At 36.0% G+C, this 27123-nt stretch overlaps 1 protein-coding gene across 1 annotated transcript in view; it reads right to left on the bottom strand.

Annotated features, from left to right (window-relative positions):
- CHCHD3 (coiled-coil-helix-coiled-coil-helix domain containing 3) overlaps window positions 1-27123 on the bottom strand; it is a 258741-nt gene that overhangs the window by 177978 nt on the left and 53640 nt on the right. Inside the window, exon 3 of the mRNA XM_079150209.1 lies at window positions 26670-26751. Coding sequence (XP_079006335.1) covers window positions 26670-26751 — 82 coding nt within the window. The remainder of the gene's footprint in view (window positions 1-26669; window positions 26752-27123) is intronic.

Genomic DNA, 27123 nt, shown 5'->3' with positions numbered 1-27123 from the left:
TTCATTCCCTTATTTGACATTTTCTCAATTTGGCTGCTTTATTAAGGAATGACATATAAAAACCTGTCCATATTTAATGTACATCTCTCTGTGAATGCGGGAATAAGTAAACACCCACAAAACCATTACCATCAAGGCCATTAACATCCCCATCACTCATCACTCCCAGAGTTTCCCTCCACCCATTTCATTGCTGTTGTTGGTGGTGGTTGCTGGTTTTGCTTTTATGGGGGGGCGGATGTTTAAGGAAACTTAAGATCTACCTCTCAACAAATTTACATATGCAGCACAGTATCTTTAGAAGGAAGCACTCTGCTAGACCCTCATTTGGTATTTCTTATCTCCAGTTCAAAAGTTAAATCACAGACACATTTCAAGAAATAAGAATTACTATGCAGAATTCACATCAATGACAAAAAAGCAACAACAAACAATGAAATTGCCTGAAATCAAAGTGCATTAAAAAGTATTTTTTTTTTGCAAATCTAATGTGTAGATCATAGTGTGAAGACAAGAAATCAACCAGCAGGACACATAACATCTATGCTTTGCTCTCACAAGGTCATCAAGACACACGATTTTAATTCACTCTAACAAAAGGCATCAGACCCATGTGGTCCTTTCACTTTCTAGTCCATTTATTTTGTTATTTTTAGTATTGATGATACTAACACATAACTCATGCCATTTAAGCTTTTAAAATGCATAATATTTGGCTATTAATATTATTATAATAGCTACTACTAACTTGTGACAGGTGTTTTATAAATAGTACTTCATTTATTCTGCACAAAAACCCCTCAGAGGTGTTGTATTCCCCTTTCAGAGCTAAAGAAACCAAAGCTGAGACATGTTAGATAACTTGCTAAAAATTGCTAAAAATCACATACGGCAAATCTGTAGTAGAATTCATCTTCTAGATTTATGACGCCAAAAATCACATGGTAGTCACTATGCTACATGATCATGATGCATGAACCAAAAAGTTTAGCTGAAGATTCTCAGAGTAAAATGCTCAGTGAAATGCTCTAATTCAAATCCTGACAGACTTGCCTAGTCTTGCTGCCCTCCCCTAACGAAGCTCGGCCTCCACAGTTCACTTGCACAGGGCGCGGTCAGGGGATCTGCCATGAACTCAGCCCTCTGCAACTGCAAAAGTAAACACAGGTATCACCTATCGACAAGCTGACAAGAATGTGTTTTCACTCCTCTTTTTCTACTCACAGACTGAGGTTGAGAAATGCGGCTGAAAAGCTTTTTCAAAGGTATAAATCTGCATGTAAATTTACATTAAGTGAAGAAGTGTAGAATAAAAGGTTGTAGTCAAATTGATTATGACTACAAAATACTACGTGTAACATTACCCAAAACTTAAAAGGTTTATGATAGGACTTTTCCCTTAAGAGTTACTTAAGTTGAAAAGGTAATTTAAAGTTGAAGATGCTTCTGTAAAGGCACAAATGCATATGCAGTCACCCAACTGGGTAGTTACAGAGTAGTGAGTTTCCAAACTCCTTCACCACTCAGCAACACAACTTCCAAGTGGGAAGGACAAGGCAGGAATGATGTTGCCAGGCAGAGGCAGCCAGGCTTTTGAAATGGACCATTTACTACAGAGCAGCCTTTCAAGAAGAAAAACACTGTGGAGTGGTAAGTGAAGCAAGGGGGAGGAACGTGAAGATTAACTACAGTTAAAAATATCTTGGGCATACAGCCTACATGTGCACAAATGTTTAACATCCTAAAAACTTCAAAATGACTAGGCAAACAGCATCTACTTATACAAATAAAACTGAATTTCCACGATGTTAACAACCATTTCTAAAATTTCAACTACATTTCAGGCCCGAGGAATGAGGCTTTTTAATTATGCAATATTAGTCATTGACATAGTACTCAAACCCCACGCAGCACGAACCATGTTAGCTAAACTAACAAAATGAATAATTTAACTCTCAACCAGCAGGAATTCACTATGCCACCTTCATTATTTACTTCACAATATCCATTTCTATGGTGTTTGAAGTAACAGCTGTAGGTGTTCAAGATGAGCCCACTGGCTGCCTATCTAGTTTTTGATCCACATATCACAGAAAAATTAATCTACCCTCCATTCAAAAAAATCTAGGTAGCCAAGTATGTTCTTAGATCAACCCATACTCTTACTAACCTCCCTCATTAAATTCTAATTCATTACATGTCAATAATAGCTGAAGTATAATGTAATCAATATAACCACACTTCAAATAAAGCTGATAAGCTGTTATTACCACAGTGCAAAAACACAATGTATCCGCTCATCAACTGTGAATTTTCACACTTTCTGCTATTTGAATTTTCTTTGTCAATCCAAAATGAGAAAAAAAAAATTCTTTTCTTTTTTTTAAGGAACAAGTTTAAACACAAAAATGCTCTTGTCATTTTCCTTCATAGGAAGAATTTTATGGCTTCTCACTGTAACTAATAGGGTTGTGAAAAGCAGCAAGACACCAGATGCGTTCACAGCAATCCAGAACAAATTTTGTCACAGAGACTAAGGCCTGAGCTAGATCACTCTCTTACACTCTGCTGAATATCAGAAGTTTCTCAGTTGTTCCATGGTTCATGAGAGGCCTAAGCAGCTTGGACTCTGTGCAGATGGTAGTCTTCCTGGAGATTTGAAAAATGGCCCCTGAATCAGAGAGTGCCATTCATAACCAGCTGGAAAGGTACCGACTCATATTCAACTCCCAGATAAGTAATTTCAAAAATAAACAAACACTATCAGGGAAGAAAAAATTTAGGGATAACTATAAATTTCATTAAGATATATAGCAGATGTTACGTGGAAAATGAATATTCATTCCATCTGGCTTCTACTGCAATCTATTTTGTTTTGCAGTGATTTCCAAATATTCCAACACAAAATGCTTACATTGTACTAAAATTCAACTACAACACGCTTGTGGTACAAACAGTTTGTCATTTTTTGCTTAGTTCAACATGACTAAGTTTGTTAATGTATTTTGACAGACTTGCATAACATCCTAAAATGTTTTGAACAATGCAGTTTAGGCTGCAATGCAATATTAATGAGTGAATAATGTTCTTGAATATAAGTTTTAATATTTAATGACTCAGAGTGCTGCCTGGATTTGATGCAGAAGAAAAATGTGGTTTGGAATCACTGTACTTATCAGGGGACTTGAAAAAAAAAGACTATGATGCCAGGCAAACCTTTAACCTAAAATTGGAACTGGGGTCTCAGGTGTGAAATTGATGCTTCACCAACTGAATTTCTAGTGCTTATCAGTATTCACAGGATCACACCATTTATCAAGTGTCATTTATCAGAATTTTTAAATTACTAAGAGTTCACATGTCTATGCCAAGAGGTGAAAAAAAAAAAAAGATAGTGCAAAAATAACACTGGGTATTCTACACTAAAATACATTTAGAAATCAAATCGGCCATTTACATCAACATGCCAATTTGATTATTCCTCTTTTTTAAAATGTGTAAAACCGTAAGTTCACTTTCTTCTATAAAGGAAAGCACTTAATCTAAAATATCACACAGCAAAGTTGGTCAATGTGTCAATCTAATCCAATGGAAAGGTAATTTACACATGTTACAGGACTAGGCTCATTTCAAACATTCATATGTTTTTAAAATAAGCCTTAGAGCAGAGAGCAGAAATTACCAAAATTAGATAATACCCAAAAACACAAAGCTACGAAGAAAGGACTTTAAAGTACTCCTAAATGGAATGTTAATATTACTATGATTTAAAAATAAAACACTATTCAAAGGATGAAAATAAGGTCCCATCCCTAACATGCATCTGCATTTATGGTTCATAACAGCCAGGCCAACAATTATTAAAATTTAATCTAGAGTCAGAACATCTGGGTTTAAAACTCTACTCTGAATTTATCAATATAACCTCTCTGGGCCAATGATTTTCTCATATGATGATGGGAATAATAAGAACCTATGTCAAACAACTACTGTAGACTCAAATTAAGTGATACTATCAAGTTCTAGATCAAACAAAAAAGAAAACTCTATGTAATATTTAATGAGCACCTACAATGTTTCAGAAAAACACTTTCCAAAACACTTTGCACTGTAGTTGGTATAATAAAAGAAGAAAGCAGTGACAATTTCTATACTGTCTCATTTCATTTCTATATACAAGGAAGAAAATAAGCACAGATACATGTGTAAAATATTTTCTAACATCTGTCTAAGCTTTCCTTAATGTCATATTTTGAATTTACAAAGTATCTTCTTAATTTGGAAAAAGACAAATTATCCCTGATACTTAGTACTCTTAGTTATTCAAGTTGACATGTTTTAATCATTGATTAATACTTATTGAACATTTGTCATATGCTTAGAACAGTGTACAAAGTATTGTTAAAAAATTAGACTACCATCAATTACAGTATCATCGTTACTTTATATCATGAGATTTCTATGATATTAGCTAAAGCCATTCTATCCCACTTTTACCAGATCAGCAATTTTATCAACAAGAATTTTTTTAAAAATAAAAGATGAAAATAAATGCTTTAAATTTTAAATGGCAAAATCTTGAAAACTTTGCCCATGATAGGTAGTAGTCTTCATTCAGACAAGACCGTCATTACCTCCAAAGTCAATAACAGTCATTCTTTGAAACCATTTAAAAGAACTGGGGATAAAAAAGTCAATGAAAATTCATCAATTCTTCCTCAGCACCTGTCTTGATGTTCCTACCAGGTGGGTGGTATCTCTTTAAAAGTGCACGTAATCAGTAATTTCACTATACTCAAGTATAAATAACTTGAGACAAAAAAAAAGGCACACAAATATTCATTTGGTACTTTATACCCACCACCAACCAAAAATCTCTTAAATTACAGCAGCTTTTTTTTTTCCTCTCTCTTTAGTAAACAACATACTTACAGAAAGAACATATTCTACTTAGAAAAATTCTTGGAAGAAAAACTATTAACGATGGTTACCACTAGAGACTGAGATGGGTTTTAGCTTTTCTTCATTTTTGTGATGCCATTGTTACAAAATCATCTCATGTTTAAATAAAACAAACTATGTGAGGGCAGCACTAACAGAAATACAATGCAAACAACATTATGTAATTTAAAAATTTTCTAGAAGCCATAATTGAAGAGCAAAAATAACCACTTCAAATTAATTTTAATGATGTATTTTATTTAGCCTAATACATGTCAAATATTATCATTTCAACATCAATCAATATAATCAATCAATTCTTAAAGAGAGTTTTATGATTTTTCATTCTGAGTCTTTCAAATCTGCTACCTGTTTTATACTTAGAACATACCTCAATTTAGATCAACCATACTTCAACTATTTAATAGTTACCTGTGACCACAGGACAGCACAGGGCTATAGCAAGTCTCAAAGTCATATACCCAGGTACAAGTTAGGTATTTTTCTTTCTAAATTTCAAAGCAATAAAGAGGTGCTTATTAAAACTTCTCTCTCATCAATTTTATCTCATGGCTTACAGCTGTTCCACTGTTAATTTCTAAGATCTTCATCAGGGTTTTGCTTTTCATGGCCTCTTCCTCACCAAAAATGATTTAATTTCTCTCTGAAAGGTCTGAATTCCACTTGCTATTTGATGCCTTTAATCCCTGCACTTTATTTACCTTTTGCACATAAATGAGAATTCTTAAAATTACATACTTGTGTGCTATACTACTGGCTGTCTTTACTTCAGGGCTTCAACTCTAGCTTTAGCAAAGCTGGCTACTGATACCCATCTGGATCTCCTTTAAAAATGTCTTTTAAAAAGTCAAACACAACTTTAACCCCTCTTTCACACTGAACACCGCAATATTCCAACAGTAGAGACCCCTGGACTTTACAGAGGGTCTCCAGTTCCCTGAAGATGATTTTCTGAGCAAATACAAAAAGTAAAGTCATCAATATGAAACCATTAATCATTTAATACTAATATCAATTTTTAAACTTCTGTGAAAAAAAGCAATTGTTTTCAAACTAAAGGTTAAGTTAAATTTTTTGATTAGTTGTAAATCTGATGAGCAAACTCTTGTATTCCTGCTTGGCACTCATCTTCCTAGCTGGGCACAGCCTTAGAGGAAGATAAGTGGTTACTGCAACAGAGAAGTTCATCAAGCATCACTGGCTTATTTTCCTACATTTCACAAAGAGATTTTCTACAGTCCTTACACATTGTAAAGATGTGAGAAGATGAAGAAAGGGCACCTTTAGAAGAAAGTAGACAGGTTTTTTGTTCCAAGAAAACAATTAGTACTCTAGGAAACAAATAGTCCTCTGAATGAGGGGATTGATAAAATAGATAATGACATTTATAGAGCATTTACTATGATTCTGTTTGAGATTCTGTACTTTACATGGAATGACCCATTTAATTCCCAAAACATTAAAAAGACATTGTGAAAGCAGATGGGTTTTACTGCCCTGCATCTTATAGACAAAAGTAAGTAATGAACTACACTACATGGGCTCAGAACCAGTAACCACATAAAGCTGGGACTCCAACCCTAACAGGCTGACTCCCATGAGCACTTTCTCAACCATCACAGTCAACTAACTCTTCAATGCAAAGAGAAAAGAAAAATCTCTCTGTAAGAATAAGCATTCTGTATTAAAACTTCAATGTGTGGTAGGTGCTTTACATATATTACTTTACTTAACCTTCATTTGAAAGCAGGTGTATGCAATAGGTATTCTTATTAAGTGCATTATCTGATTGAGGAAACTGAGGCAAAAAAGGTTTAGTCACCTATTCAGGGTAACAGATTAAGAAAAGCAAAGCTGGCATGTAAATCAGATCTCTCCAACACCAAGAAACATTAACTCTTGGCCCTTGGGTTTTTTCCCCACAGATTTAGGTGAATTTCATATTCCTACAATTGGAGAAATCCATGACCATCGGGCTTTTCTGGTACTAATTTTATTTGTAGTGCATAACAGGTAATGAAGAGCATTCCTCATATAGAGATAACCTGAATAAAGGTAAGCACTACAAAATAACAACAACAACAAAAACTTATGGAAAAAAGACTATTAGAGGCCACAGCTCTGCTTCAATTTCTAATTCTTTTCAGTTTGATTTAATAGAATTAACTCTGAATGGGAGTACAATTTAAAGACAGACACATTTACAAATTCCTTTTCTTTTCAAATATCTATAGAGCCCTTTCCAAAATTGCTCTTCCATTTAATGTCACATAATAATGATCACCTCCTGAAACCTCAAACACAATGCACTCATATCAGCAGTGAATGTGGCAATGATATTAACTTACCATTCATTTAAACAGCAATTGAGCAAGAATAAAAATGAAAATCAGTAACCCTGTCATATAGTTTCATTACAGTTCCCAGGATGAAATGAAACACCCAAGTTATTGAAAAATACAACATATATTTGAGTTCTCAGGAGTTGGAGTATGTCGGTTATGTCTACCAGCAAGGAAATGAGTGGAAAAAGATGTAAAAAACCAATGAGGTCAATTCCAATAGTTTATGAGAAAATAAATCCTAAAAGTATTAAAGAGATATATGAATAAATAAAATTAATCAAGATGAACCTCAGAAGGCAGTATCTCAGGTAAGATAAATGTTTCAAAGACAATGTACAATACAATTTACAAAAGAGACTGTTAAAAGAACATAAAACACCCACTATTGCCAATTCTTAAAAATTCCCTTAAGATTCATATTTACAGTGCTAAAGGAGTGCAGAGTTGGCAAACATGGTCTTAAAATAGTTAGAGACCTGTTTGCTTTTAAAATGGGCTTCAAATGGCAAATTAACCTCTTTGGATTTGGTCATTCCCTTGAGAAGACTAGATAGACTGTTAGTTTTTAAAAGCAGAGTTAAGAATAACAAGCACCACAACTGATCCTTTATCTTTGTCTATATGAGACACATAAAACTAAAGATATCACATGACTCCAGGCATGATCATTGAGTAAATGATAATTTTATCATTGTCCCTTAAGTGTGACAGAGAAAAAGGACCACATGGCTGTAAAGACCATTTCTTCTATTTTTCTGTCACAAGAAAATGCATTCCAGTTTACAGTTGTCACGTTCAAATTCATAGTCTTGTACTTTACACTTGCTCAGGCTCAATGCTTCAACTCAAGCTCCTGCCCAATCCTTAGCCTACCTAGCTTACGACTACAAACATACCTGCTGAGATAAACATATACTGAATAGGGTAACAATAGATCAATAAGGGCATATAATACCATCTGTATAAATCAGTTTAACCTGAGCCTTTTTAATACTTCAAGCACATTGGAAATGATCTTCACCAAGACTCTCCATTAGAAAGTCAACACTTAGAGTTTTGGACTTGAAAGACACGTCAAAGATTTAGCATGAAAATTACTGTGCTGCTGGGGAAGAACTATAAAAAAAAAAAAATAAAGAACCAACAAGGTTTCCACATACGTTACCAACCAGTCTGTCCATCACCTGGAGGAGAACCCTGGAGCAGACTGAGAATTCATGAAAGGGAGAACTGACTGCCAATGTGGGCCATGAGAGCACACACTAAGTGTCAGAAAGGTCACTTTAAAGTAAAGGGAAAACACAAATAAAACCAAGATTTAAAGCTGCCCAGCCAAGGGCAGTTCAGTTCAGGTTAACTAATCCCGTGGTGGACACTGAGTGATGGCAGATGTCCAAAGAGGGAGTGACCACAAGAAGACCCGGGAAAAGAGAGAAGCAGAAAGGTGAACAGATTCTAACACTGACCTAAGAAAGGGGAGGGGCAAAAGAAATTTTTAAGAATAGTGTAACACTGAAATGCAAACAATTTTCAAATGTAGATGCAGATCTTCAGGATCTGATCACCACAATATGGCAAACTGAAGAAAGGAAGGTTTAGGTATTGCTGAGTTAACATTTATATCAGACACCCAGAGTCACATTTGTAATAATGAGGGTGTTGATTCAAGAGACAGTTACAGAAGTAATCGTGGTAATAGTTAGCATTCCTAGTTTTTATGAAAAACAGCACCATCATTAAAGTTTATAAATTCAATGCAATTTCAACATATTGTTTCATCTTTATAACAAAACTCAGAGGGAAATAGTGCTTTTATACTTGTTTCCATTTTTAAATACAAGAAAACTGAGCTTAAGAAAAATGATTCATTCTTGATCAGTGAGTAGATAGGCAGGACTAGAACAAGGTCTGCTCTAATTCCTATTCTGGGTTATTTCTGCTTAAATAAATAAATCTCTTCTATATCTAAAATGTCATTTCTGTGTTCCTTATACTAACTTAGCATCATGTGGCTTAAGGATGAAGTATGCGTATCTCTCCAGGTTCATCCTCAATCCAGTGTGAATGTAAACAATGAACAAGACTTGTGCATCTGCTCTTAGTTTGGAATCAAGAAAAGTTCCAGAGCCAGTTCAGGTGCAGTGCTCATGTCTGTAGTTCCAGCTACTCAGGAAGTTGAGGCAGGAGGACTGCTTGAGCTCAGAAATTTGAGGCCAACCTGAGCAATATAGCAAGATCCTATCTTAAAAAAAAAAAAAAGCAAAAATATTTATTTATAGCTTTGAATAATAATATCAACATTTTTAAAAATGTGCCAATTACAAAAGGAATTTTAAAATCAGATCAGTTTGGAGAATCAAGAAGAAACAGAAAAATCTAAGCTTATAATTTTGTTAAGACTAAAGTTCATTCACTCATTCCAATTCCCGCAGATTTTCCATTTCAATTTTCTAATTTATATGCATTTTTTTTTGTAGAAAGCAAAAGGCAAACACCATATTATCCTTCAAAAGATGAAAGAAATGGTCAAAAATGGTCAAATTCAACCACAGGCAATTTTTAAGACGTACTATGTACATGATATCGTTTCACTTACAAAGCTGGAAATATGGAAATACTTTGAGCCGGTTTATTTCTTCTATGTCACTTGATCTTATGACACAATCACACATTTGTAGATGTAGTATGGTGTTCATCAGTTAACTGAATCATACTTAGGAGAGATCTGTTTGGGAAATTTCAGAAGCACTGAAGTTCACTCCAGTACAACTGGAGAAATCACCAGCTATACATTGAAATGTACCTATTATATAACTATTGTCTTTCATCAGACATGTATAGGTCTTAGTGATAGGATTTCTATCTAGACAACTAACAAGAAAATATTAAAATTAGATTTTCATATTTTTAACTATACTGACTTAATAAACCAAAATAACTTGTCAATGTTTACTAAGTGCTTGAACAAAGAACATCAAAATATTCTATCTCATTAGGAAAATACCAGTCAAATAAATACATATAATGATAAGGCATGGTCATGTGGGTATAAAACAATACAATATTAGTTTTACTACTATATTCCCCAAATTTGCAGCAGTTGAGAACAAAACAGAAATGGACATTGGTAGTTAGCTAACTAGTACGATCTCTTGAGAGTAATTTAAGAATAATAGTATTTTATATAAATTTTAACCTTTATAGGAATCTACCTTAAGGAAATACTGATTATGTAAGGATATTCAATGCAATGAGTTCATGACAGTAAAATATTCTGAATCTTTTATTTAAATCCTAAGTGTCTAATAATGAACTACCATAAATTTATACTCTAATAAGATATGTTCAGGATACATCTTTGGAGCAAAAACAAAGCACTTCAGAAAAATAGTAACAATATGATAATCACTTATGTTAATTTTTCCCCTGTGGGTGTATACCTGCATACCAAAATATTTACAGTGGTTTTGTGTGAATAGTAAGATGGGCAATTTTCATTTTCTTCATTTTGTTTAGCTGTGTTTCTAAATTTTCTAAACAGTGTGTGTTATTTTTTTAATTAGGAAAAAAACACTTCTTATTACTATCATGTGTCACATGGTTCTTCACTTTGACCTACAGATAGTCTTAGGCTCTAGGAAGATATCTGTGTGTAGGATGATAGCAGAACACAGAAAAGCAGGCCAGGCTACAATCATGAATAGACTGGAGGACAAGGTAGGAGGAGTAAGCAGAAGCAGACTCCAGGGAAGAGGTCCATTTCACTATTTAGTTATTGTCTTCTTTTCAGTGGCTTTGGACACATTCCATGACTCAGTTTCTACCATAAGATCAGTTAACTGTTCTGGAGGCTAGAAAGCTTTTCATCTTGGTTTTGGGTTTTCCCTTTGCCTCCAAGCTAGCCTGTACTACCTTCTATGACCCTAGCAAGCAGGGCTGCTGCTCAGGGACCAATGCCTGACCCACCCCAGCAGTGGAGAGATAGGCAGCATTATCAGTGCAGCAGGCACCAGGTTCCTTCAGCATTTAGAGGCTCCAGGGTAGAGAAAAACGAGGTATTCTCCACCTCCCTAGGGAAGCCCTGCTGTGTGTCTGCTGTGCCTCCTCCAGACCCCCCACCACAATACATGTATCCCAATCTTTTGATTCTTTTAGCTTCTTGATTAATTTACTTGCCCTTTCAAAATATCCTCTAATCCATTACAGCCTTCCTGGAATTGCTGTCTGGCTTCTCAACATGTTATATCAGATGTCCCATAAACAACGGGACTATTATATTAAAACCATGAATTAGACCCAAGCATCCTATTTCTCCCCAAGCCTATTAACTTGATGTTCCACAGGTTGAATCTCATTTAATTTGCCATTTACCAGATAACCTTTCCAGGTATGTCTCTCAAGTCCTTCCTGCTGCTCTGGGTATCTCTTAATATCTATATGTTGAAGAAAATCATCTGAATGAGGGAAAAAAATTAATTGTTTTTTCCATCAGGAGATGAACACACAGTGCAAGAGATTCAATACTGGACAATATCCTTAAGAGGATGCTGTCCTGAGCAGCGTGAGAATGAACTCAATGGGGAAAAGCAACGAATATTTGTCTTTGACAATGACAAGACTCAGCAATCAAAGGGGTCAGCTAAGGAGATTTCCTATTCTTTGACATTTAGCCATTAGTTATACAGTAAATGACATCTGTCTTTGTGCACAGAACTATCACCAAATGTATCCAGATTCGACAGGTTAGACTACGGATGGTTTTCTGAACTGGAAAAGAAAAAAAAAGAACTATCAATCAAAATCGGATTTTTCTGTCTTCTAACCACTTGTAAAAAACAAACAAAGATTCCAATGGGGAGGCAGGTATACTTATATATCACAAAAAGAATAATTTCAAAGAAAGAAAAAAATTCACTTCATAACCTCTTAGTCTTATACTGCATAAGAATATGTTAATAATACAGATACCACTGGTGAGCCATAAAAAATACCTGAGACAAATTTAAATGACCACCATAATAAGGAATTTGATCTTTTCCTTTTATATTCTCCCTAGGCTTATGTCAGTAAACTAGAATAAACATGTTATTAAAAGAGAATCAATAGGAGGCTTTAAAATATACAGTACCACAAAAGGTCAAGCCCTGGTATTGATTTTAATATAACATTTTTTGTGCAGCTTCCCAAAGGGTTCTTTTCTAATATTGTTCTTCATTTTTCTCTCACTTTGTTCCCTGACTGGCAAATTTGTTCTTCTTGTCTGCAAAAAGCTGTCTAAGGCTGAGTTTGCTGAGCGTGTGTCATTGCTATGACAAGCTGCTGGAAAAGAAAAAAAAAAAATCAGAAAAAAAAAAAAAAAAAAAAAAAAAAAAAACTTAAAGGTAGTGAGTGGGAGGACAAATACACGAAGGCAGGAAGCACAACACAACTTTCAACTCACAAAATGCCCAGGCACGTGATGAAACTCAGAACACTTTGTCATTGCAACGCCACTCTGGGCTTCTACCTTCCCTAGTGCCTCAGGTGGTAGCCGGGCACTCATTTCCAGAGGCTAAGGAGGCCCAGGGGATCAGAAGAAGGGAAAAGATGATCTCTCAGACTTCAACAAAAACCCTCACCTAACCAGGTAAAGAATGCAGAGATTCTAGATCCAAATCCATGTTACTCCACAATCCTTTTGACCTTTAAGCTCCATGTGTTCAAGGGCCTAGTGGAGTTTCTTTGACCAGGTCCATGGGGATGGGTCAGAGGTATATGCCCACAGACACGGAGTACTTCCTGACTATCCCAATTGCCAATGCTCAAGAACTTACATGAAACATGTTCTGATTCAGTCTCCCATGATATATAAATACACAATACAGTATATGTTTTGCATAGAGTTACAAATTTTGAATGTTTTTGGCCAAAAATAAAAATAGTCCAAAGCTTAGATTATATATATTCTCATACTGTCAGTTTTTACTTTTAGACAGTGTTCACTAAAAATGAAGCAACCTAACTTATCTCAGGACAGGAAGGAAAAGTAGATCATTTTTGCCTAAATCATCTGAAACACACACACAAAAAACTTCCCATAAGGGCCCTATATCAAAACCTGAAAACCAACGAAGCTTACTAGAAGGGAAGACACAATCATAGCTACCTCCTAAGAACCATGAAAACTTGAAGAAGAAGTACTGGGAAAGAAGCCTGGGTAAAATGGAACTGGATTTGAATCTGAATATTGTCTTGTGTCAGTTACACTGCCTAAGGTTAGGTATGTAACCTGTCCAAGCTGCTTTCTGATTATAAAACATCCCATAGAAAGCAGGTTATCACACCCATTTGCTCCCCAGATTAAGGGGGAGGTTACCCACCCTTGAATCCTGGGAAGGAAAGAGAGGGAGATCTCTTCCGGGCTATATAACCTGCTACGTATGGCAGGCAGAGGGCTTGCAGGTAGTCCAAGCTAAAGCATAAACATATACCAGGACAGCACCTGGTACACAGTAGGTAATCACTAAATGGTAAATGTTCTTGTCATAAGATAACTCTCCTGTCTCTTTTTCCTTTTGGACAAATCACATCTCGTTTTAATCCATTTAGCTGCAACAGTAAAATAATATTGGAATCTAGTAATCCATTCTTTTTGGCACTTCCTGAACAATGAAGTTTTGCTCTCACACACCTTTACATCCAGTAGGAAAGAAACAAGAAACAGATAAGGTGCTACAAAGAAACAAAAGCAGGAAAGGACAGCTTGAGTGAGAGGAGAGAAAATAGGAGAACACTAGTTATTTTCCACAAAGCGACCAGGTCACGCCTCTCTGTGGGGTTGAGAAGAACTGTGACAAGCAAGAGGGAGCCAGCCATGCACAAAATGGGGAGCAAGCAGACTGGATAAAGAGCTATTCGCACCAATAGGTTTAGCGGCCAATGAGATCCACGTGCTCAATGAGAGGGTGAGAGTGGGGGCTCAGAGCGTCTGAATGTATGAAGGCAGGCAGAGGACAAAAGTCAAGAGAAAGGGCTTGTACTTTATGTTAAGTATAATTAAAAAGCCGTTGGAGGTTTTAAGCAAAGAAACTAGCAAGAGTCAAAATACATTTCTAAAGCATGCTAACAGCACTTTGTGAAAAATAGAATCGAGGGGACAAGAGTGGCTCCCTGCAGATGACTCTGTAATAGTACAAGAGAGAAGGATAATGGCTTAGAGCGGGGTTTCTCAACCTTAGCACTATGGACATTTTGGATGGAAAGATTCTTTGTTGAAAGAAGCTGTCCTGGTCACCGGGGCATATTTATTAGCATTACCCGTCTCTATCTGATAGATGTTGGTAGTATCCAGGAGGTTGTGACAACCTAAAGACATGGCTCAATGTCCCATGCGTGAAGGGAGCAAAATGTCCGACAGTTGAAAACCACTGGATAAGACTAAGGTGGAGGAATGGAAAAGGACTGGTATTTTAAAAATACAGACATTGAGACCCAATTAATTGGAAGGAAGGGGGAAAGTCGAGATATGAAGGTAGAAAGAATTAAAAGTAATCAGTAATCAAAATCCTTCACCTTTTTATTAAACTAACATTATTCACATTTTCAATAGTTTGAGGAAAGTGTTTTCTAAGACACACCTATGTGAAGTTATCCAAGTAAGTTACAGAAACTCACTTGGAAAATAGTTTGGACTTATTTTCTTTAATTCTATAAAAACTGAATTGCATAGTTGACAGATATATTCATAAAGAAATGCACAATTTCCAACAAATTGCAGCAAAATCTACAGAAATATTAATCTTCACCCACTGTTTGACAGTATTTTGACAGTTTTATTTCAAAATATAGTCATGTGAATTAAAAAGAAACAAAAACACCAAAAAAGTCCTTTCATTTGTGAATTTCTTTTTAAACTGAATTTCTTATTTATTGAGTTCCTTAATCAAGGCATAGCTGACTGTGCTAAAAACCTACAAAATATAAACTTTCAGTAAACTGGTTCAAAGGAAGACTGAGATGGAGCATTCAGACATATAATAAGCACATCGCTGTTGGACCAGAAAGCAACTTAGCTTCTGAGCCACAGTCTAGGAGAGCAGTGATACATGTGACCTGAGATGCCAGGCAGCCTGGGTTCAATCCCAGTGCCTGCCTTTCCTGGTAGCATGACTGGAAGCAAATGAACTTCTCTGGATTTCAGTTACTTCATCCACAAAGTGAGGAGACCAGCAGGTCAGAACCTGCCTTGCAGGAGAGGGTGGGAATGGAATGATCAATACAAGCTAAGTGCTCGGACAAAGGTGTTCAAACCCCGGGAGCTGTTACTATTACACACAGTCATGCATTATCATATATTTCAATTAATAGCATTACTTTTCCGAGGGAAAAACCTTTTTAAATGGTGTCTATCATCCAATCTAAAATCTACTTGAGATCTGAATATACTGAGGGGAAGAAAGCAGGTTATACAACATTATTCCATCCTGCTTTGCTTTCGAAACTATATATAACATGCTAAGAATACATTTCTCCTAGGACATGAAAGTGTGTGTGATTTTACGGAGAGAAGAACAAAGGAGGGTGGGTGGGTGGAAAGGTATATATTTCTTTGGTCTATCTTCCTCAAACCACTATTATCCATGATTTTTAGGAGTTTGAGGACTGACCTTTTTTAGTCAAATATACCTGGTTTCATGAAAATAAAAGAATTGCAGAAACTTTGTTGGATAATGTTTTTTTAATTAATAGACATTTCTCACATGAAATCAGGGGTGTCAGTGAGGTTTTTTGGTACTGTTTTGATATGATTTGGTTTAACCCATCAATCCCACCATGAAGACAGAACACATTGTAATTTATGGATTTTTGAAAGATTTTTGTTTTAACATAATCAGCACTCACAATGCAGAATAATTCTAAAAGATCCTCTGAGACATAGTTGAAACATTTACATGGCTAACTTCCATTTTTATATTTTGTACTTGATACTAAAAACATCTGAATGGGGCAAATTGAAAACCTTCCAAATGAAATGACTGAAGCCAGAGGAGCTAGATAGTTTACATGTAAGGAAGCAACTATAAGTAGTATATAACTAATAAATTGCTCCAATGTTCCATGCACATATTTCAATGAAGGAACTCAATATTTTAGTTTCAAAGGCAAATGTCCCAACAGCTAACTTTTTTAATAGATTACAAAACATGTAAATTTGGAGACTAAATGTGATGATTTATCTTATGAAAGGCAAACAAACAGTAATAACAAACATTACACACCAAAAACCCAATACATCAAGCAATACAACCAATATAAAACAATGGAGTAAGTCAAAGTCTTCTGGTTGAAGAAAGAAAAAATAAGTCAGAATGACGACAGATGGAGAAGTACAAAAATATTTCCCCTCCACAACCATTTATCAAAGTAAATGTTGTACTCTTTACTGCTTCCTGACTCCTGGAAGGAGGCTGACAAATTCCTGCACCATGGAAGGTACCCAGGTTGCTCCACTGAACCCAGCAGATTGCCAGTGGACACAAGTGTGCCTCACTGACCAGAAGCAGATATTCATCTTTAAAGTCCGCATTGCAGGGAACTGTCCGCTTCCACGTATTCTCCATTGAACTATTAAGAAATTGTCCCAATCTTAAGCTAACAAGAACTGAACTAACAAGAAATTCAACTGCCATGTTCACTGAAGATGTGCACATAAACACAGTTTGATGAGAAGTTAAATCTATATCTTAAAACTTAACTTTAAACACGGATTCTCAAAGAGTTTGGTCCTAAGATAAAAGAAATTTTAGGAATATAACAGAGTAGCTGTCCAGGTCTAATACCCAGTCTCTAATAGAGAGACCATTTTTAAGACAACTTTTATTTACTAATGGTTTAGAAGGAAAAGATCCAAGTAAAAGCTTATCATTCTCTTCCATAGGAGTAAATGAAAAACTTTAAAGACAGCATTCCCTGGACACAGAAATTAGTGCCATGGGATGTTTAAGTGCAAGAATTGTACAAAGACATGGATTCACATCCCAGAACAACAGCTTACAAGATATGACCCTGGGAAAATGACTTGCCCTATCTGTTTCCTCCTTTATAAAGTGGAGATAATGGAAATACCTCCCCATAAGGGTGCTAGGAGGATGGATTTAAATAAATAAAATGTTTAGAACTGTGTCAGCCCATGAAATTAGAAGAAAACAATATTTATTTTGGTTATTTTTCTCATTTTCATTTGGGCATGTGTTCTCTACTCTGAAATGATTTTCACAGCAGATATATGGTAATACATGACTCCAGTGTGTATATTCAATGTGCATGCCATCTATAAACTGTAAGGAAATTTTTAACAAAAACAAAATATATCTGCTTCTGGACAAGAATGACATACAAGAGAATATGGGTTCACTCACTAAAATGTTTAACAGAGATGAGTTACACTTCTTTAACAGTCTTCTTCAACCAGGAAAAGAAAAAGAGTGTCATTACCTAAACAGGAAAATATGCCAATGTTCAGAAATTATAACCCTGAGATAAAATTGACATTTGATTTACAACTACTGTTGCCTATACTTTTCAACTCAAAGCCCAAGTGGCAAAGCTATTAAAGTTAACAGAGGGAAGGGGGAACGTTATATTTCCGCAGTGTTTCCAGAGTGAACTGCCTCTATCGAAGGGCCTCACATTCTTCTACACTCTTCCTATCACGGCATTACCAGCATAACCAGCAGGACCAGCAGATGGCCACCAGAAGGCTCAGGACTGAAATCACCCAGGCCAGGTCCAGCCTATATGGACTACTGCCCATCAGTACAGACTTCCAGACTTCAGGAAATGAACATCAGGCTACTGCCCACTCAACTTCTAAAATGAAACAGAACTACGTCTACCCCACAAATGCAATTTGAATTAGAGAAACAGTCTCCTTCCATGAACTCTCCAAATCTGAGACCCAATAAGCCCGTTTCAAGGCTTCTTTTAAAATATATATATATATATTTTTCTAGTTGGCAATGGACCATTATTCAATTAATTTATTTATATGTGGTGCTGAGAATTGAACCAGTGCCTCACACATGCTAGGCACATGGTCTACCACTCAGTCACAACCCCAGTCCCCATTTCAAGGTTTCTTGAAGGAAGCCTCAAATACCTTCAAGACTGGCAAGGAAGACTTTACAGGAAGAAAATAGGGCAAAAGGGCTAACAGAGCTCTAGGCCCTAAGCCCTGGCTATAACCAGCAGGTACTTGGAGCAACGTTATATGGGGTTCCATGCTGGATTTCCTTTGAATAAATGTTTACATAATGACAAGAGACAATAGGACTCCATGACCTCGGCAACAGACTAAATGGAACCATGGGGCAACCCGATTCTAATCTGGTTCTGTCTACCTCAGTCACCAACAATAAGCATTAATGGAATAATGAACAATTTATAGAGTCCACTAAAACTCCCTCTCTTAACCAAAAACAGAAAACCTAGATCATTCCAGGTAATAGAGAAACTTCAACCACAATTATTACAACAACAGAGCACTGAGAAATGAATTCCTAGAGACTTCCAAATGCAAAAACCAGCTTGGGCACAAATTACTTCAAACACTATGCTTCATGAAAGAAAATACTATAATTACTGTCAAAAGAAACATTTGAACAAGAAGTGGTTGAACATCACTGCTGCTATTATACCTAGTAAAAAAGTTAGATTTCTATGGCTTGCTTGATTGACTTTGGTTTTCCAAGTTGGAAATTCTTGCCATGTAAAAATAGCTTCTGAAATAGGATTCAGAGCAGGATTCTACAACAGCAGAGCATCAATAGGGAAGAAATTGGATTTGGAAAAAGAAGTAAAAAGATATGAATAAAACACAGACTTAGATAATCCAACCTTCTATAATTGTTGGTTATAGAAAAGCAGTTGTCTCTATTAAAAATAGAGAAATGCCACTTGAAGAAAAAAGATGAAAGTAGCAGATGGCACAGGATTCCCAAACCTCGTACATAAACAGCGCTTCCAATCATCTTCCAGTGAAGAATACTGCGTGGCTGGGATGTGATCGTCCTATTACATTCAGAATGACTAAGTCTTTAACTACTTTAAAGTAGAATGAAATTTTTAAAAGCATGGGTGTCAAATAATAGCAATGTGGCAAGTATAGCAAAGAAAAAAGAGAAAATCAGAGAAACAAATGGGATTTGAAAGAAACATAAATAACTAAATCAGTGAGCTACATATACACCAGAAGGACTTCTTAAGGGTGACATACAGAAGAATTTTGGGAGTTAATGCCCACAAATGTTGGCCACTACCTACAATGAAGCCAGACACTGGAAGTACACACACCCACATCACAGCAGGGTGGCAGACCACACCTGGACACGGGTGTGCATCAGTGAACAGCTACAACTCAAATTTCTGTAATTCGCTTTCTTGCAAGTATTTTCAAATTAGAAGTAAAATTCATTTATGTGTCCATTATCAGTAGTGACTAATTTTTTTATTTATCATTTTAAATTGTTTAAGGTCTACAATAAAATATCCATTAAATCATGTAGAACTACATTACACATTCATATAAAAAATGTTTTCCAAAAAAGTCAGATGAAATTTTTTTTAAAAAATTAAATATCTTTCGTATCTACCCTAATGGAAGTCTGTTGGATTCTTATATCTATTTCTGCACTTAATCTGTTGCCATACAATCCATAATAGATGAGCAGTAACTGATTTCTTCTTTCTTTTTTTTTCTTTTTGGTACTGGAGATGAACTCAGTGGCACTCAACCACTGAGTCACATACCCAGCCCTATTTTGTATTTTACTTAGAGACAGGGTCTCACTGAGTTGCTTAGTGCCTCATTTTTGCTGAGGTTGGCTTTGAACTTGCAATCCTCCTGTCTCAGCCTCCCAAGCTACTGTGATTATAGGCTTTTGCCAACGCACCCAGACCGATTTCTTAAAGTCACTTCAAAACTATGCTTTTACAATAAACCTTCATATATACTAGTTATCAAAGGTACTTGTTCCCTTGAAGTTGTATTTTTCTTAAGTTATTATATATCCAGAAATTACACAGGTTAAAGGTATGTAATTTTTATAACAACTGTATGATTTACGTCTGTGACAGTAAAACAGTGTTCAACACCAAATTATGACAAAAATTTATAAGACAGGTATCTATAATCTGTAAGTTAGTACCTAATTTTAAAAGTATGGTTTAATTTTTTTCTTTTCTTATTTTAATATAATATAGGACACAGATATACACATGCACAATATACAATTTGTGTATTAGTCTAATTTTCATTACTAACACAAAACACCTAAGGCAGGTTAACTTTATAAAGAAAAAGATTTATTTAGCTCACAGTTTAGGAGATTCAAGGGTATGGTACCAGGATGAGCTCAGCTCTGGTAGAGATTTTCAGCAGATGGCATCCCAGCAAGAGTATGTATGAAAGAGAGAGAGACATCACATTGCCAGACAGGAAGACAGAGAGTGATGCAGGGATAAGGCTCACTCTTGTGACAACTCCCTCTGGCAAGAACTCAGGAGTCCCACAAGAGCTACCTCAATCACTTCTAAGAGCAGTGCCCTCGTGACCTCCCACTAGCTCCACATTTTAAAGGTGCCATTACTTTCCATATTACCACATAGGAAACCAAGTTCTCAACACATGAATCCTTTGGGAACAAACCACATCCAAACCATAGCATCGTACTTCCTAGAAAAAAGTCTGTGGTTAAGTTTCCAGTCCTCGTGATTCACTCAATAGGACAATTATTTGTGAGAGCGTCTATGTAAAGGCACCATGCAAAAAATGTGCTTTCTCACATTTAGTATTTTAAACATGACACTAACCCACAAAATCCTACTAGTCTCTGGCAAACTCTTTCCTCATCCCTGTTTTAGCTTTTTCCTCCAAAGGCTGAAAATATCTAATATTAAAATCAAGTTAAATTATTAAACGTAATGAATTTAAACTAAAGGTACATCCCTATGAATTTCAGCAATATTATGAAAAACTAAAAAGTATGAATACATTTTAAGCCCTTATTTGATGACATCCATACTATCAATGGAAGACTAAATGGGCCATGCTGTACTCTGAACCAGATAGCTGATAAATTTATGACTAATTTATAAACCACTTAATAAGCTCAATTATTTTAAGACTCACAAATCTAATGTAATTTTCCAAATAATTAAAAGTGAGGAAAATCTCAACTGATATCCATTTAAAAATAGCAAGCAAGTAATCCTGGCTGATGGACAGTCAGTTACATCGAGCAGCTATTCCCTTTCTTCTTGGTTTCTTGAAGAAAGATCATTAAAACTGAAATACATTCACTTGCTGTTATAGGTAAATAGGTGAAATTCAAATGTCAAAGATCAAAGGTCATGAGTAGGCACATTTTTCTTGTTGTCAGAGACTGACTTTTGGAGACAAGATGAAAAAGAAACAAATCACATTTCAAAATTCTATACACAAGGTGTAGCATAGTATGTCCTTGCTATTTTGGTCTGCTGAAGGTCCAACGAACGCTATGGCCAAACACACAATAGACTGTCGGGGCAAAACAAATGGCAGGCATAGGTATTCACTCTGGATTCTTAGTATGCAGGGCAACTATTCTGTCCATTAGATAGTCCAGTAAGTATTATAGCTTGGATATGAAGTGTTCCCCAAAGACTTACATGTTGATAGCTTGGCCCGATGCACCGATATTCAGAGGTGGGGCTTAGGGAAAGGAATTGGATCCTGAGGGGTCTGACCTCATCAGTGGATTAATCCACTGAGAGATGAATGGTCAAGTCCTTGGGAGGCAGGACCTGAATGAAGGGAGTGAGTCCTTGGGGACATGCCTTCAGTATATTTTGTCCTCTGCTCCCTCTTTTCTCTGGCTGGCTGCCATGATATGAACAGTTTTCCTCTGCCACACTCTTCTGCCATTATGTTTCTGCCTCACTACAGGTCTAAACACAATGGAGTCAGTTGACCATGAAGGAAACCTCTGAAACTGTGAGCCAAAATAAATCTTTCTTTCTTTAAATTATTTTCCTCAGGTATTTGTCACAGTGACAAAAAGCTAACTAACACAATAAGCAAAACTATGATTCCAAAATTAGATCCAACAATTTCAGTGGGTGGACTACTATATCAGCAACTTGGGGGGCAGGATTTTGTTAAATAAATCACTTGAGATTTCCATAAAATATAATAAATCTACGATATAAGAGAATGCAACACAAAATCCGGTCTTTGTTCTCACTGTGATCCTAGTAAGAAAACTCTGAGTATGCCACATCCACACTAGACTTAAGGGAATGGTGCCTAAAAGGAGTTGGGACAAATTTTAGGTCATAACTGAAATATCCTTGCTTTAAGTGATTGTGAACAGAAGCTAAATGTGTGTGATGCTACCAGTCAGAGATGCTGAAAGAGCTTCTGTACCAGGTGGAAGGTGAGGCAAGAAAGGCTCTCAAGTCCTCCCAATCTGATGGGCTCCTGGCACACATACGGCCATATTTCACCAATTCGAGATTGCTATCTTCTGCACATTTTCACACGCCTAAAAGCATCTCACGATCGCTGTCTGCCAGGCGGCAATCTTGCCGCAGTTGTCATAGCCTGCATGTAGCATCAAAATTTGCAGAACTGGTGTCAGCAGCTTGGAAAAATCCCAGGAACAACAGTGGAGCAATCTCACTGAAGGAATGTGGTGTCGCCAAGGTTTTAATAGTACAGAATATGATACTGTGTGGAAAAACAAGAACATCAATACCCTGAGTCCAAAAGTGATTCAGAGGAATGAAACCCGGTATGAACAAGGTCTGAAGAATAAATGAACCCTGGGTTTCCTGTTATGGCCACAAGTGACATTTTAACCCAGATCATTCTTTTTTGTTGTAGGGGGAGGGATCCAGGAGCCTGTCCTGTGAATTACAGGAGGGTTAACAGCATCCCTGGCCTCCATCCACTAGACACCAATAACATTTCACAAGTATGACAGTCAAAAATGTCTCCAAATATTGTCAAATGTCCCCTGGAGACCAAAATCTACCCCAGTCGAGAATCATTACCTGCGCCGATTTATTTTGCTTGCTCTTTCCTTCTCGTGAATACACAGGAACATATATTTTTAAAAACCCAAAATAAGCCTTAACGAGCTCTTTCCAAAAGAAAACTCTAGGAGACCAACGATTGTGTCATAATTTGAAGCAATTTTTTTCTTAGTGGTACATCTTAAAATCGATAGCATCTTCGGTTCAATGAAATTCAGCCGCCCACCATCCATTCCCCTTTGTTACGGAGCCCTCCTCCTGGTCTCCTTTGGAGGAATTACTTCCCACTGTGTAGTTTTAGTAGTACCCAGCTCTTCCCTAGCTAATGGTTCCCTTGTCTTCCTTTTGATTCTTTAGAACTGTCCAATATGCTTCTAAAAATTCCCTTGCTTCATAAGTTAACCAGAGTTAAGTTGCAGTCTTTCCATCAAAGAAATCTAAGTGGAACAAGGTCCTTATTTAAGCTATCTTGATAGAAGACATTTCAGGATATCTCTCTGCCACAAAGTTCGCCAGCCTGTTAAAACTGTACTGCTTCTCACCACTCGCCGCCTGGGAGAGTGAGTAGGGGTGTTGGAGCAACAAGGTTGTAAGACTAAAACTGTGTGACTGGTTATAGCAATTCCCTGTACTCTTCTCTGGTTTAAAATGAGTATTCCATGACTTTAAAAAAAATTACATCAAAAAAAAGCTAGAAGAAAGGATTTTTAATTTTTTCACCACAAAGAAATAAGGTGAGACAGGTAAGCTTACCCTGATTTGAATATTAAACATCTATTGAAAGATCATGTGGTACCCCACAAATATAAACAACTTTAGGCTCTAATTAAAAAACAGCAAATAGAAAGTATTTTTAAGAAGTTATAATGATAATAACAATTCTGTAAAGAAAAAAATCACAAAAGAAATTTATTCCAAAGGCCTTTCAAACAGGTTTATTTGAGACTTGCATGCATATGTGCCTATGTTCAGATCTTACATGCTGGAGAACTGGTCAACAGTTCTGTGTGCATTTGAGGTGAACAGACAAAACTTGGGCATGTATATAAGTGACAGCACTGTGGCATGAGGAACCATCTTCTAAAACTGCTTACGAGGCTTTATTCAAATTTAAGCAACAGACACAATAATGTATAAATGCTCTGTCACTCCAAGAAGTTGTATTTAAAAGACTGAACATAAAACTTTCTTAATGCTTTTCCTAAAGTTTCTTCTTTGGTAGGAGAAAAAAGAAAGCTATTGATTCTTGTAAGAACTATCATATAGATGAACACATGCTTTTTGTCAAGATTTGACAGCTGGAAGTTTTCAAGAAGGAGGCTTCAAACAAAACATTAAAAAAAAAAGAAGAAGAAGAAGAAGAAATAATATAAAGGCTATACCACCCTCCGCTCTCCTTAAAGGTGACAGAAAATAAACTCTTTATCAATAGTCACTTGTCCAGGTTGCAGGTAGGCTGCCAACCCCATTCCACCTGAGATATGCAATTGGCTCTCACTGGCACCTTTTATTCATCTCCTCTGCCCTTTCCCTTTCACGGACCTAGGCAGAGCAAATGGGAGTGAAATAGTGAGGGAGGTAAAAACGCATTCACACATCACAGTGAGAGCTCCTCTAACAAAAAGTCTACAGCATATGGGGGTCAGGGAAGGGAATAAAACAAAAACCAACAAAACAAAAAACCTACATGTAATAGGATAAGCAATGTAACTAGGAAACTAACCAAAAAATCCTTATTAAAATAAAATTCAATTTAAAATACTAAAAATTCAAAGACAAGAAATGCTACCATAACATATTGATTTTCTTTGCTTCTTAATGAAAGTGATTTAAATTTTTTTAATATTAAACTTCACTATCTAATTATATACTCCATCAAACTAACCCAATTAAATAATTACAAAGTGCTACATGGGAAACTATTGAAATATACACAGACTCTTTTGGCAATGCTAATTACATCTTGATTTTTTAAACCCTAAGCCATAAGCCTTGTCTATTTCCTGACAAAATGGTGGTCTTAATCTACAACTCATTCTGTTCCATATGTTTTGTGCAAATTGTGAGCATGCTTAGCAGTTTTTCAAGAGAGAAAACATATTAGAGAACATTTTTCAAACCCCTCATCATGAGGATAAAAGATTTCAGGCCCAAAAAGGTTATATTAAATGTTGAAGGTCCTACAGCCAGTGAGAATTACAATCCAATCCAAAGATTCTTTACATTAGCTCTCACAAACAAAATAGTTGCACAGTTCAAAACAAAACAAATACATACCAAGCACTGACTCAGAGGCATGCATGTGTTTGATGCTCACGGGAGAAATACATTCCCAGGACCACATAATGCTCTGTGCTATATGCAAATGTCAGAAATAGCACAGATGGGAAGCACTTGACTCTATTTGGATTGAAATGTACTCACACATTTTTATGAATAAGTATATCCTTTAAGTCTTTAAAAAGTAGTACTTTTTGCCAAAAAGGAAAAAAGAAAAATAATCCGTTCTATTTTGCATGTTGCTTTTTTTCAGTTTGTAGCTCTTCCACATCTTTTTGAATCAGCACATTAGGATCTACTTGACTGTCTAGTGTTCCCCTGTAAGCATGGACCATAACTCATGACCCAGTCCCCCAGGATGGTATTTGCATTGCTTCCAATTTTCCACTATTACAAAAAACTTTAATGAGCATTCTTTTAGCTACGATTCATAGTACCATTAATAATGGCAACAATAAGAGAGGCATGTACATAGAAAAAAAAATCTAGAGTAATAAAATGTGAGTGTTTATCTCCACAGGAAAGAATTATAGAGAATTTTGATTTCCAACATTACAAACCTCTATAACATCTTAATTTTTTAAGTGGGTCTATTACTAATTGGTGCTACTTATTAATGGGGTACTATGTATGACATATGCTATTCATCATTAGCTACAATATTATTTATTTGAATACATAATAGCAGGCATTTAATTTTCAATCTTAAATACATTCATTATAGATTTAGAATCTCCTGGGGAATCCTCAAAAACTACTTCTCATATTTCGAGAAAACAAGGTTCACTATTCATGTTACTAAGAACTATTAAGAGATATAATGATAATTTATAGTTAAGTTTGGAAAGAGGTAACACAGGGCAAATAAGCACAACTCAAAACCGAAAGCAGCCAAATTCATATGGTTCAGCACATTTTCAAGTTCAGTCACAAGTTAATTATGTATCTTATTACAATCATTTTTCTCTAAAAATATATGGTACCTACAAAAAGTCCCTCAAAATCTCTCTGCGATAACATGAGACTCACCGTTTCTGGCTGTCAGATTCTTTCCTGGCTTGCTCCAGTGCCAGCTCCTCAGCAACCCTTCTTCTTAATTCTTCATCAGAAACTAGAATCAACAAAGAGCAGGAGATAAAATATGTGATTTCCTAAAACCAAAGGAAAGAAAACACTCAGGGACACAAAGATGAGAAGGATGTAATGCACAAAGTTCTACCAGGTGGTCAGTATCTCCTTGAAACTTCCTAAGCACTACACTTCAGGAGTAATTTAACAAGAGTTCCCTGGTGACCCAGAAACTTCCGCATCTGCCAAAATTCATAATAAACAAGGAGTTGTTTACTGCCCACTGGGGACTGATCCATTAAGTACAAATTTTTTTTTTTTTTAAATGATGTCCTGACATTAAAGTCTAGCAATCATGTTAATGGAGGCCAGGCTATAGGGGACTTCAGAGAAAAAAAGGACACCAAAATCTTCT

This window comes from Sciurus vulgaris, assembly GCF_902686455.1.
Source record: "Sciurus vulgaris genome assembly, chromosome: 8".
NCBI lineage: Eukaryota > Metazoa > Chordata > Mammalia > Rodentia > Sciuridae > Sciurus > Sciurus vulgaris.
This window is presented reverse-complemented; position numbering and strand designations above follow the sequence as displayed.